General features: G+C 35.6%; 1 protein-coding gene across 1 annotated transcript in view; it reads left to right on the plus strand.

Annotated features, from left to right (window-relative positions):
• Positions 1-623: 623 nt before the first annotated feature.
• The window catches only part of APOOL (apolipoprotein O like), a 117,400-nt gene continuing 103,465 nt past the window's right edge, over positions 624-14,558 (plus strand). Inside the window, exon 1 of the mRNA XM_065900205.1 lies at positions 624-661. Within this exon, the coding sequence (XP_065756277.1) occupies positions 624-661 (38 nt within the window). The remainder of the gene's footprint in view (positions 662-14,558) is intronic.

The following is a 14,558-nucleotide window of genomic DNA, read 5'->3' on the forward strand; positions in this document are numbered from 1 at the left end:
AATCTTGATGACCCTAAGAAATGGGTAGTATCCCCATTTTACATATGAAAAAACTGAGGTTTAGAAAAAGTGCTTGCTCTGGGTTTTCCAAGTGGAAGAACCAGGTTCAAACACAGATATATTTGGCTTCAAAGTCCCTGATCTTTCCACTACTCCTTGCCTCCTCTGGAAGGGAGGTGTACATTACTCTTTAGAGAAATGTTGCAGCAAAAGGTAGGGAAGAAATCTTGAGTTGGGGGTAGCAAATTCCAGGAAAGTTTCTTTTCATTTAAAAAAGTAGGAGACTATATGCCAATTAAATCTCAATAAAACTGGTGAAAAAAATTCAGGAGACCTGAGCAGGTTTGGAGACAAGTGGAAATATGCCAAGAACTGGTAAGAATTAATAATAGTGATCACAGCTATTATGCTATTGAACATTTACTGTGCTAGGCATTTTGCTAAGCACGTTATGTGAATTTTCGCATTTATGCTTCACAGTGGCCCTATACCTAGGTACTGTTATTACCAGCATTTTAAAGGTGAAGAAACTGAAGCTTAGAAAGGTTGAGTAACTTTGACACAGTCACTCAGTCATAAGTGGTAGATCTGGATCTGAAATAGCTATGGTCTGAGTTCGGATCATGGGGCTTAAGCTTGAGGAAGCATCTGTGAGGCCGAGGTACAAAAATGCTGATCTGTGTTAATTTTGAAGCCCCAGAGATTAATAACAATGAATAAGGTAGAAAGGAGTCCTGAAAGTTGGTAGATAACTCTGAAAATAGTTTACATACATTTTGAGAGATAAGAACTTTTTGAGCAAATGTGATGGTGGAACACTGATGTGGAATTAGCCTTGAGAACAAGTACTGTACTGATCTCTCCTCCTGACCTCTTGAATCAGAGAGAATGTCTGGACGACTGGCTTTCATTTAAAAGGATTGGGAGGAATGTAGTGTCAAAAGCTAGATTTCATTAATGCCAGAGATTGAGTGAATTTGAGGAAAATTTTCATCCTAAAAGATACTTGTTTCTAATAGAATACTTAATATTGAAATATGGCTACCATGTATTGAGTATTTCCTATGGGTCAGACACTGTATTACGCTGTTGATGCACATTATTTCATTTAATTCCCTCAAAAAGTTTTCTGTGGTAGATAGTTTTATTGGCTTAAAGAACAGGAGTAAAGCAGTAAGGAAAACAAAGCTGAAATAGGAGGTTGTAGTCAGAGAAAAGCTTGTTGAGTTTATGATTTTAGCTATTAACAAGTTCTGGGAAATGGTAAATTCAGGGTGTACTCATGGAGTGGGTAACTGCAGTGGAGTGAATATGAAGGTCTAAAAAGGTGAGGTCAAAGAAGAGTGAGGTGAGGCTTTTGAGTGGTTCAGCCATATGGACGTTAAAGTCATTCAGAGTTATGGCAGGATTTAGAGTATAGAAGAAGACTATTAACCAGTATCCTAAATCTTCAATGCGATGAAGTGACCAGGAGGCAGGTGCTAAGGATGAATAGATGGGTGGTGTAAGTCTCAGAGAAGAATTACTTTTCTTTCCTTTATGAAAACTTTCTTCAGTTGAAGTATAGCATACATACAGTTAAGTACACAAATCATAAGCAGTTTGGTAAAGTTTCAAAAGTGATCATACTTGTTCACCCAGCAGCCAAATTAAAAAAAAAAAATTACCAGCAGCCCCGAAGCCCTCCCCTTTGCTCCTTCTCCACCATAAATTAATTAGCCTATTTTTAACTTTATGTAAATGGAATAAGGCAGTATTTACTCTGTTATGTCTGGCTTCTTTCACCCAATATTGTTTTTGAGATTCAGCCGTTACACATGTATGCTAGTTCATTCATTCTTATTGCTCTGTGATATTCTAGAGGGTGAATATATCATGAGTTATTTATCCATTCTGCTGTTAATGGACATTTGAATTATTTTCAGTTTTGAGCTATTACAAATAATGCTCCCATCAACATTCTTGTATATGTCTTTTGGCGCACATAAGTGCACATTGCTGTTGAGTATATACCTAGGAGTGGGATCGCCAGGTCATAGGGCATGCAGCTTTGGTAGCTACTGCCAAATAGTTTTCCAAAGTGGTTGTACCAATTTATATTCCCATTCATGAGAGTTCCAGTTGTTCCACTTTCTCACTAACAAGAACAGAGATTTTTACCTAAGGCTGGGGAAGTAATGGCTTAGAAGCAGCATTGGCAATCAGAAGAAGAAAAACTCTACCTCCTATACCTGAGACACTTTGAATAGCCTCCACTTGAGAGTTACAAGGGAAGCAGTGACCTCAGGGGACAGTCATGTTTCATTTCAGGCAAGGAGAGAAGAGGGTAGACACAATGGAAGGGCTTTTGGAGTTTGGTGGAGTAGCAGGAACTTTGGTCAGTGAAGAGAAAATACAGATCACTGTAGAAATTAGAATACAGGAGATGATACATGACTCTGGATCCTTTTTGAATGGCATCTGTGGATTGGAGTCACTCTCCAATCTACCTTGAGTCAAGGATGATGGGGACAGGAAGGAACATGGATGCCATAGACCTAAAGGTTTCAAAATCCTTGATAATACCAGCCTTTGTGTCAACTTTAGTTGGCAGCAAGGATAATACCAAAATCCTTGATAATACCAGCCTTTGTGTCAACTTTAGTCTTTGTCTCTTTCCTCTTTTGTTTCATGTGACTGATATCAGAAAGTAGTTGGAACCTAACAAATGAAGTTCATTCTTGGGAAAACGGTTGGTTATCTCCAGCAAAATCAGTTTTTCACTTTCCACTCAGCATTGTTGAGCATCTGTATTTTCAGTGCAACTTTGAAAGTATGCTTTGAAACCCTTAACCATACTTGGTATAGGTTCCAGGATGTTGCTTTATGCCATAGAGTGAAAATGATCTGTGCCTTGCCTCCTACCACACCTATATGACTGAGCTATATTCCCTGTGATGCCATCCTCACAGGTGGCTGTTAGGTGTTCTGTGAACCTCATTTAATATGGAAATTAAAAATTGCTTGACATGGACCCTAAAATGTTTGCATAATGGGCGCATGTAAGTCAATATTTCCTGATCTTAGCTGTGCATTAGAATCATCTGGGCAGCTTAGAAAAGGTACTGTTGCCTGAGCCCCACCCCAGATGGGGCATTTTAATATTTTAAAAGCCCACGAGTGATTCTGATGTGTTGCTAGGTTCGAGAACCACTGATTTAGGGGAGAATTTGTGGCTTTTATACAGGTTAGAGAAGAAAGGGTATTAGGCTTTTCAGGTTATGAAGAACAGAGGCAAGTTCAAGTCATCTTAAGTGGTAGTTTATTGGAAAGTTGCATAGGTTAGGAAGAAAGCCTAGGAAACTGTCTCAGCAGCTAAACAAATCTCAAGAAGAACCGTTCAGGATACCATAGCAACTCTGGTAGTTACCATTCTCATGACTTCTGCTTCTGCTAACTCTATATGTTTCATATCCAGACTTCCCTAGAGAGAAGATCTGATCAGGTTGGCTAGTCACTAACCACTGCAAAATACGCTTCTTAGGCAGAAATTGTACATCGGGCCCCTTTGTAAGGCAGTCTCTTGTTGGCTGCCTTTGGCTCAGATACCAATCCCTGGTCCAGTCAATTTTGGCCAGTGAATCAGTCCTGTAGTTAACAGCATAGTGACCTATGTTAGAAATCACAGAAGGGAGCAATATAGTTGTCAGGTGCTCTAAAACTTCTTAGAAGGGACAAGGCAATGGATGGATACTTTTGGGGTTCATGGCCTGGTACAATTTACTTTTGAATACTTTCCAGAAGTGATACAGTTGTTGAAAATATGGTAGGATATATTTAGAGTTGTTATTAAAAGCTAACTTATTAAGATCTTGTAATTTAAATTGGGGAATTGGTTGCCCAAGGATAAAAAAACACTGAGACAACCAGTGTAAGTAGCAATCTGTGGTGGATAATAAAATTTGCTTAGTATAATTTGAACATATTCAGGGAAAATGTAATCCACTTCTGTAATCTCTCCTGAGTTATATAGACTTGATGGATATTAGTACTCTAAGCTAAGGCATGAGTTGCATACTTAATGTAGATTTGGCCTGGCTGTTTTTGGATCTTTTCTCTCAGTCATTCTGAAACTTAATAGGGACTTCTCATATCACTAGGCTAACTGCCGCTGTCATATCCCCTCAGCCTGGCTCTAGAGTTCACCTCATTCATTCATACATCCAAATTCCTATTTGATATCTTTAGGTGCATCAAATTCAACATGTGCAAAATTCCTTTATCTTTACCACATTTGATTTTTCTGCTGTATTGCATCATTGTAAAGAATCATCTACATCCATACTGTTAACAAGTCTTGTGAATACTTTATATTTTCATACATTCTTATTCTTTTATACATTCTTTCAAAAAGATCTTAATGCCTATAATGTGCAGGAGATGGTGATAAACATTGGGGATACAAAGATCAACAAGATAAGAACAAGAGGTATATAGAAGAGAAAACACTAAAACTAATAAGCACATGAAGAGATGCTCAAAATAATTAACAGATAACTACATATTAGAACAATGAGATAACATTTTATTAAGCTAGAGGAAAATAGAATGCTGGTTAAGTCCAAATGTTGTTAGGGATATTGGAATGTAAGCGCCCCCATGGACTGCTGGTGGGAGTATTGACTGGTACAGCCACTGTGGAGATCAATCTGATATTATTTAGTGAAATTAAATATATACTCATGTCCTATGGCATGGCAATTCTGTTCTTGAGTGTATATCACAAAGCTATACAAGTTCATGAGGGCACTTATAGGAGGATATTCATTGCAGTGTTTTTTTATGGTGATGGGGAGTTTGAGGCAATATAGGTGTCCATCACTGACAGGGATAGTTGAAATGTGGTGGATGTACATCATGTAGTACTATATAGCAGCTAGAAGAAATGGGTTATATGTACACATAGGAACACAGATGGGTATAAAAGGCTATGTTTTATGAAAATAGGATAAGAAACAAAACAACTGTAATACACCATTTTTGTGAAAACAGTAAGAAAAAATGAGATGTATAACAAAATTAAAAATACATGTACACATTATACTACAATATGCATTTTGTAAAAATTCAAACAAAAAGATAATCATTAAATATTTGAAAATAGCTACCTATGCTGGATGAATTAGAGTGAAATTTGGCAATTAAAGGAAATGAATGAATTAATCAATCAGTTACAAAGGAGGGAGGGCAAAGAAGAACAAGGCCAAAGTACTGTCCTCAAGGAATGGACTCTAGTGGGTGAAACTGATAAGTAAACACAAGTTGTATTCAAAATAAAAGGTATCTAAAAGTTACTATGGGAGAAAAGAGGAAGAAGTAGTTTAAATGTCTACAGAACATAAGGCTGCTTCATAATATTTGTTCATTTTAGTTCATTCATTTAGTTCTTCAACAAGTATGTATTAAGCACCTACCATGGGTTAAGAGCTGCTACTTGCCGTGTAGTGGTAGATTGTATTTTTTATTTCAAATATTTGCTTTCTCTTCCTGTGAGAGGATTATACACCCCTGCCTAGATTTCTTATTCTTTCCCTCTACCTCAAGAATGACTAGTATTACTTTACTAGGTAAATAATTTTATAATTTGTTTTTGGCATATTTTGGTACTGATCAAAATATGGTTAAAGCAAAATATTTACTCTACCTTAGTCTAATTGAAACACAAGTCCTTCTGTTTATCATGAAAGAGCCAGTAGAGTTAAACAGAACTTAATTTTGTAAGCAGAGAAAATACCGTTATATCCATCCACTCATCTGGACTAATGGAAGGAAAGGAGCAGCATAAATAATTGAAAACCAATATTTGCACTTAACTTTGGGATGTATTTTTATACTTATATTTCTGCCTATAGCAAAACCTGAAATTTTGGGCCCCTGTGACAAAATTCACAATAGAGCTCTTGTGACAGAAATTCACAGAGCCATGTAACTGGCAGGGACAATTCATCCTCCCAGTGAATTGTCTTGGCACATTTGTCAAGAACTAATTGACCCTAAATGTAAGGTTTATTTTTGGACTCTCAATTAATTCTATTCCATTGATCTATATTTCTATCTTTATGCCAGTATTGCACTGTCTTCATTGCTGTAGCTTTTTATTAAGTTTGAAATGGGAAAATGTGAGTGCTCTAACTTGGTCCTTTTTTTAGTATAATTTATTGTGAAATAATTTCACATTTACAGAAAAGTTGCAAGAAGAGTACAAAGAACTCATCTCCTTAAATCAGATTCTACAATTGTTAACTTTTGACATTTTCTCCCTTTCTCCTCTATTATAATTATTCCTTTTCTGATCAGTCTGAGAGCAAGTTGCAGACATGTTGCTATTTCACCCCTAAATATTTTACTGTGTATTTCCTCAAAAAGAAGTATACTGTTCTATAACCTTTGTGCAAGCCTCCCAATCGGGATGTTAACACTGATGCAACACTACCATCCAATCCACAGATGCCATTCAAATTTCACCCACTGCACAACGTCTCCTTTTCCTTTCTAGGCCAGGATCCAAATCTAGGATCATGCATTATGTTTCCTTATCATATCTCTTTGATATGCTTAATCTGGAATATTTCCTTACTCTTTCCTGTCTTTCATAAGTGACCTTGACAGGATTTTTTCTTCCAGTTTTATTGAGATATAATTGACATATAGCACTGCATAAGTTTAAGTTGTACAGAATGATTTGACTTACATCATGCAATGATTATCACAGTAAGTTTAGTGAACACCTATCATCTCATTTAGATACAAAATTAAAGAAATAGAAAAAAATTTTTTCCTTTGATGAGAATACCAATTTTGATCTTTTTTCTCAAGATGTTTGACTTTTCTAGGTTCCTTGCATTTCCATATGAATATTAGAAACAGCTTGTCAATTTAAAAAAAGGGCATCTGGAATTTTGATAATAACTCTCTTGAATCAGTAGATCACTTTGGGGAGTATTGCTATCTTGACAATGCTAAACAATGCTAAGTCTAACAATCCATGAACTTGGGATGTCTTTCAGTTGATTTAGGTCTTTGATGTTGTTCGACAATATTTTGTAGTTTTCAGTCTAAAAGTCTTGCACTTATTTTGCAAGTCTTGCAAGACTTGCAAATTTAGCCTTGCATTACATTTATTCCTATTTTATTCTTCTTAATGTTCTTGTTAATGAAATTGTTTTTGTAATTTCATTTTCAGAGTATTCCTTACTGGCAAATAGGAATAAAATATATTTTGGTGTATTGATTTATATCCTGTGTACTTTGCAACATTGCTGAATTCGTTTATTAGCTTGAATAGTTGAGTGCACGCATGTACGTGTGTGTGAGTGAGTGTATTCCTTAGGATTTTCTACATACAAGATCATGTCATATGTAAATAGAGGTAGTTTTACTTCTTTTCTAAACTGCATGCCTTTTATTTCTTTTTATTGTCTAATTGCCCTGACTGGAACGTCCAGTACAATGTTGAATAGAAGTAGTGACAACAGACATTCTGTTCTTGTTCCTGATCATAGGGGGAAAGCTTTCAGCTATTCATCATGAAATATGTTAGCTGTGGGATTTTTTGTAGGCCCCCTTCACCAGGTTAAGGAAGTTCTTTTCTATTCCTAGTTTGTTGAGAGTTTTTTTTTTTAAACATGGAAGAGTACTAGTATTTGTCAAATGCTTTTTCTATGTCTACTGATATGGTCATGTATTTATTGTCCATTATTTTATTAATATGGTATATTACATTGATTAATTTTCGTATGTTAGACTAACCTTGCATTCTTGATATGTTAATATATCCCACTTGGTCAATACATAGTTATTTTTATATGTGTCTTTATTCAGTTTCTATTATTTCATTGAGGATTTTTAATCTATATCTATAAACAGTATTGGTCTGTAGTTTTCTTATGACGTCTTTGGTTTTGGTGCCAGGGCAGTACTAGCCTTATAGAATGAGAGGGGAAGTGTTGCCTCCTCTGCTATTTTTTGGAAAAAGCTTTTGAAAGATTAGTGTTAATTCTTCTTTAAACTTTAGGTGGAATTTACCCATGAAGCAGTCTGCCTGGGCTTTCCTTATAGGAAGATTTTTGATTATTAATTAAATCTCTTTACTGGTTACATACTCAGATTTTCCATTCTTTCATCCTTTTGGTAATTTGTGTCTTTCTAGGAATTTGTTCATTTCTTCCAAGTTATCTAATTTTTTGCTGTATAGTTGTTCATAGTATTAACTTAAAATGTTTTTTATTTCTGTAAGGTCAGTATGTGATATCCTCTCTTTCATTACTAATTTTCATAATTTGAGCCTTTTCTTTCTATTTTTTCTTTGTTACCTTATCAAAAGGGTTGTCAATTTTGTTGATCATTTCAAAGAAATGACTTTTGGTTGTTTTGATTTTCTGGGTAGATTTTCTTTCCTGTATTTCATTTATTTCCACTCTAATCTTCACTCTTTCCTTCGTTGTGCTTGCTTTGCGGTTAAGTTTGCTTTTCTATTTTCCTAAGGTAAATTATTAAATTATTAATTTGAGGGTTTTTTTTTTAGCATTTACAGCTATGTATAAATTTCCCTTTCAGCCCTGCTTTCACTACACCATAAGTTTTGGTGTCTTTTGTTTTCATTTTGTTTCATTTCATTCAACTCAAAAGTATTTTCTAATTTTACTTGTGACTTTTTTTCTTTGGCTTATTGGTATTTAGGAGTATTTTGTATTTTAATTATTTTTCACATACTGGTGCATTTTCCAGATCTTTTTATTGTTAATTTCTAATTTAATTTTGTTGTGGTCAGAGACCATGCTTTGTTTGTACAATTTTAAATCTTTTGAGACCTGTCCTATGGCCTACTGTATGGTCTATCCTGAAGAATGTTCCATATGCACTTAATAAGAATGTATATTCTGCTGTTGTTGGGTGGAAGCGTGCTGTGGAAGTCTGTCACGTCTACTTAGTTTATATTGTTGTTCAAATCTTCTATATTGCTGACTTTCTGCCTAGTTGAATTCATTATTAAAATGAGGTATTGAATTTTCTAACTATTATTATTACATTGTCTATTTTTTCCCTCTGTTTTCTTTGTTCTTTGTTTTCTGTTTGTTCTGCTTTTCCTTTCTGTGTTTTCTGTCAGTTTTTGTTTCAAGTATTTTGTGGCTCTGTTGTTAGGTGCATATATGTTTATAATTGTTATATGTTTCTGATAGATTTACCCTCTTATCATTATAATGTGTCTCTTTAACTCTAGTAACAATTTTTGTCTCAAAGTCAAATTATGGTGGCTGTTTTCCTGGTATATCTTTTTCCATGCTTTTACTTTTAACCTAAATATATCTTTAAATCTGAAATGTGTTTCCTTTGGACAGGATTTTGTTTTTTTAATAAAATCTGACAATCTTTGTCTTTTGATTGAATTGTTTAACTCATTCAGATTTAATGTAATTATTAATGTGATTGGATTTATTTTTGCCATTTTGCTTTCATTTTCTATGTCTCATGTCTTTTTTGTTCTTCTCTTCCTTCTTTACTGCCTTTTCTTGTATTCAGTGGATATTTTATGCTGTGCCAATCAGGTACTGTGAGTATCAGAACAGCTCTTTAGCAGCATAGAGATATGAGGGAATAGGGGACTGGAATTTTCACCAGCTGCTTTCCTGAATCCTCTCCATGGAGCAGGATCTAGGGATGGGGAATCAGTGTGTATGGTATCTGCCAGTTTTCACCAATTGCCAAATCTACCTAGAATACCTCTTTTTAGCTCAGGGGAAGATGGGAGTTACCACTCTGCTGGAGAGCTTTCTAGAATAGCTCTTCTATAACACAGCACTGGTTAGGGGGGAGGGCTACAGGCTCTAAGTTGAGTGCAACTGTCTCCCACTCTTCTTACCATGTTCTGTAGATTTTGTGGAAAGAAGCATCTCAATTTGTTTTAAGCCCTTTGATCCATATCCAGAGAATTTGCTAATTTGACTAGTTTAATAGATGTCTCTTTGAGGGAGAGGTTTCACCAAGCTCCTCACACTACATACAAGAACCAAACGCAAGTTTCCAGTTTGGGTCTGTTACAAATAAAGCTACTATGAAGAATCATGTACACAATTTTGTGTGGATATAAATTTTCATTTCATTGGAATAAGTGCCCAAAAGTGTGATTTCTGTGTTCTTTGGTAATTATGTTTAGTTTTTTGAAAAACTGGTTATTGGTGGATTGACCACTGTATTAGTTTCCTATTGCTGATGTAGCAAATTACCACAGACTCAAATTTATTACCCTACAGTTCTGGGGGTCAAAAGTCCAAAATCAATTTCACTGGGCTAAAATCAAGGTGTTGGCAGGCCTGAATTTCTTCTGGGGGTTCTAGGGGGGAATCCATTTCCTTGCCTTTTCTAGTTTCTAGATACCACCTGCATTCCATATCTCATGACCTCTTCTTCCATATTGAAACCCATCAATGGCTGGTCAAGTCTTTCACATGATGCATTACTTCAATACTCCTCTTCTATAGTCAAAAATCCCTCAACATCCTTATAAGGGCAGTCATGATTACATCGGGACCACCCTGATAAGCTACCGTAATCTCTTTATCTCAAAATCTATAACTTAATCACATCTGCAGAGTTCCTTTCACTATCTAAGGGAACATATTCACAACTTCTGGGCATTCAGACATCTAAATCTTTGCAGGAGCGTAAGGTATCATTCAGTCTATCACAGTCCTCTTATCATTTTAAATGTCTCTGACACTGGTAATTTTCTTTGTCCTGAGTTGGTCTTTACCTGATATTAATATAGCCTGCTTTCTTTTGATTACTGTGTTTTCTTTTCCCTGGGTTTTTCTATGGGTTTTTTGTACCTGTTTTATAACTCCATTTTGATTTATCTGTAGTACTTTGGCTGTATCTCCTGTATAACTCTTAGTGATTTTTCTAGGAATAGCTATTTGATTTGTAGTTATCCATAATTTTACTCTTTCCACTGTTATTTCTTCCTTCCTGATGTCCCAAGGTTCCTTCTTTTATCATTTTCTTTCTCTTTAGAGAACTTACTTTAACCATTCTTTTAGGGTTGGTCTGCTGGTGAAAAATTCTTTTAGTTTTCTTTCCTCTTCATTCCTAATGGAAATCTTGTCTGGATATAGAAGTACAGGTTAACAGTCCATTTCTTTCATCACTTGAGAAATGTTGTGCCATTTCCTTCTGGACTCCGTGATTTCTGATAAGAAATCTGCTGTTATTTGAATCATTTTCCCCCTATACTTTAGATGTTGTTTCTCTTTCATTGTTTTCAATAGTTTCTCTTTTTCTTTAGTTTTCAGAGGTTCAACTATGATGTGTCTTGGTATGAACTTCTTTGGGTTCTTTGAGTTCATCCATTGAGTTTTTTATTTCAGTCATTGTATTGTTCAGTTCTAAATTACCCACTTGGTTTTTCTTTATATCTTGTATTTCTCTGCCAAGACTTTGTGTTTCTTTGCTGTGACTTTCTATTTTTTAATTTGCTTCAAATATGTTTATAATTGCTTGTTGAAGCATTTTTATGGTGGTTGCTTTAAAATATTTGTCAGATAATTCTAGCATCCCTGTCATCTCATTGTTGGTATTTGTCTATTGTCCTTTTAAACTCAAGTTGAGATTTTCCTGGTTCTTGTTATAATGAGTAGTTTTCAATTAATATCTGTATCTTTTGATATTATGATATAATCTTATTCAAAACTTCTGTTTCAGTTGCTTCCTCTAACACTACTCTGGCAAAGGAAAGGGCAGTGCTGCTTTGTTACTACCAGGTGGAGGGTAGAAGTCAAGGTTCCCTGCTCAGTCTCTTGACACCCAAGGAGAGGAGGGCCCCTTTGCTATTCCTGGGCAAGAGTGGGAGTTTAGGTCTCCCATAGGCTTCTGCTTTTACAACCCTGGCTGGGAGAGGTAGGAGTACCTCATTAGTGCTCCCCACTAATGACCACTGTTGGGGCAGTGGGGGGGAGTGACCTTGTTACCATTTGATGATAATGAAAATCCTGACTCTCCACTAGGCCTTCTCAGATACCACCTTAGCAGGGAAGGGGAGGGTCTGCCTCATTAACATCAGGTGGTGAGGGATATTCATGTTCCCTATATGGTCTCCACTAATATCTTGGGGGCCAGGGCTCATTACCACCTGGCAGAGATGAAAATTCTACCTTCTTTAACACTACCTTGGTGGGATGGGGAGTGTTAGAATGCCTTACTTCAGCCGAGCTAGAGTGGAAGTGGAGGCTCTCCCCTCAGGTTTTGCTTGTGTGGGTGGGGTTATGGCCTCAGTTTTGTCTGTGGTGTTTGGCTATAGTAGAGTGGCTGTTGTATAAAAGTTTTGTGTCTTGCTAGGCTGCCCCTTTCCTGGTGTTTTGGCTAGAGAGAGCAGGCTTTTCTTGGGTCTTTGTCTTCACTGGTTGCCATTTCTGTGTTGCTAGCTTCTCCAGCACCCAGTCTAAGACATATGAGGCAAAAAGAAAATCCAGGGACCTCACTGCCATGTCATTCCTCAGGTCCTGTCGTCGGTAACTGGTCTGCCATCTTCTCTGCACCATCCAGAGTCTTCCTGTACTTATTTTCTATATAATATCCAGGCTTTTGAGCTATACTCAGTAGATGGAATTGGAAAAAGTATATCTACTTCATCTTTCCATAAGTGAAAGTCCTCCATCATATACTTTTATCATCCTTTACTGGTGATATATTTGTCTGACTCCCACACTAGAGATTATACAATACTTGAGGACAAGAACAATGTCTTTGCATATTTATACCCCTCATGGCCTAAGAGGGCACCTGCCTGGAGCATAGTGTTTCTTCAGGAAGTATTTGTTGACTGAGTTAAAACTTTGAATAACTTTTAGACTTCTTGCCCTTAAGAACAAAGTATCCTGGTTGGAGAAATATTAATTAAGTAATAGTTCATAATAGTACATGGTTAAATCCTAAATTATCCCAGGCCTTCATAGACTGGGCAGTTTATGTCCTTTGTAGGTAAAATTTTCCATCTCTTTGAAATACTTGCAAATGAGGATATGTTCCTTATCTCTGCCCCCTAAATAGAATAGATCAATTCCTTCTCTGTGTCCCCACTGTACACACTTCTGTTATACTGCTTAAAACCATGTATTGCATTTATTTTTGTGTTTTTCTCCCACATTAAGTTGAGAGTTTCCTTAAAAACAGGGACCATGTTTTATTCATATTTGTATCTCAAGTCTCTCAGGCTCTTGAGATAGAGTATACAGTAGACACTTGAATGGTTGTTGAATGAATGAATGAGTGCATTCTGTGACACCCATATAAGCAATTATAAGATTAAATTTTTTATGTTTAGGTATTTATATTTAAATATATTTAGAGGGAAATTTATCATAACTATAGATTTTAAAATAATTGATTAAAAGGGTAATGTTAACATGCATTTTTTTCAAAACTTCATTTGAAAAAATTTTCTTTAAAGAATGACTCTTCTAGTGATTTGAAGTTTGAACCTTTATTGATATTTTTGATAATATTTCTGCAGTCCAGAAGAAATATTTGAAGAAATAATGACAGAATTTTCCAAAAATAATGACATACATCAAATCACAGATCTAAGAATCAGAAAAAACCTCGTGTAAAATAAATACAACACACACACACACACACACACACACACACACACACACAAACACATCCCACTCCCTGGTACACATCATTTCCGTACTTCTGAAAAAAAGAGAAAATCTAGCCAGAGAAGAAAGACGCATTACATAAAGAGTAAAAGAGATGAGAATTACATTATATTTCTCAGAAAGTACATAAACTAAATATTTCTTAAGGAGAGTATTCTTTGTGATTTTGCCTGTGACTCAGTTGTTAAATTATACTTCTTACTTGCTTTTCTTTTGAACAATTGAGGTTTCTCATCTTTAAAAACAAAAATAACCCCCAACTCCAAAATCTGCACCTTATACTGGTAAAGGAAATATTTAATTGTGCCCTATACCAGATTTTATATCATGGTAATCACACTTCAGCTTCCTTATCAAATAGAGGTATGTAGTTACTTTTTTTAGGACTGTATCTTTAACATCATTCCACGATGGGGTGTTTGATTTGTCCTGAACCTCTGTTATGAACTTGTATTTAGGAATTTCTTATTGTATTAAAACCTAAATTATCTGAGGATTCTAGCTCTACAAAATGCCTCAAGTTCCGTTCGACTGCTGAAATAGTATTGATTACACACCAAGTACAGTACAGGTGTGCACAAATTCTACAACATCATTTCTGATCTAAAGGAGCTTACTGTTTTGTTGACGGAAGACATATCCACATGCAATGGATAATGTGAGAGCATATATTTAAATAATAAAACATGTAATATATATAAAAATCCTTAGCAATTCAAGAAGTAACCAACATATATTATGATAGTATAAGGCCTCTCAGAACTTGAATGGTAGCATTTAGTTTACTAAGAATGAAGCAGTTAGCTTGTCAGCAATGGCTTTGGGTTAACATTGTTATATGTTCTAGGAACTTAAGACAGTTAG

This window comes from Phocoena phocoena, chromosome X (assembly GCF_963924675.1).
Source record: "Phocoena phocoena chromosome X, mPhoPho1.1, whole genome shotgun sequence".
Taxonomy (NCBI): domain Eukaryota; kingdom Metazoa; phylum Chordata; class Mammalia; order Artiodactyla; family Phocoenidae; genus Phocoena; species Phocoena phocoena.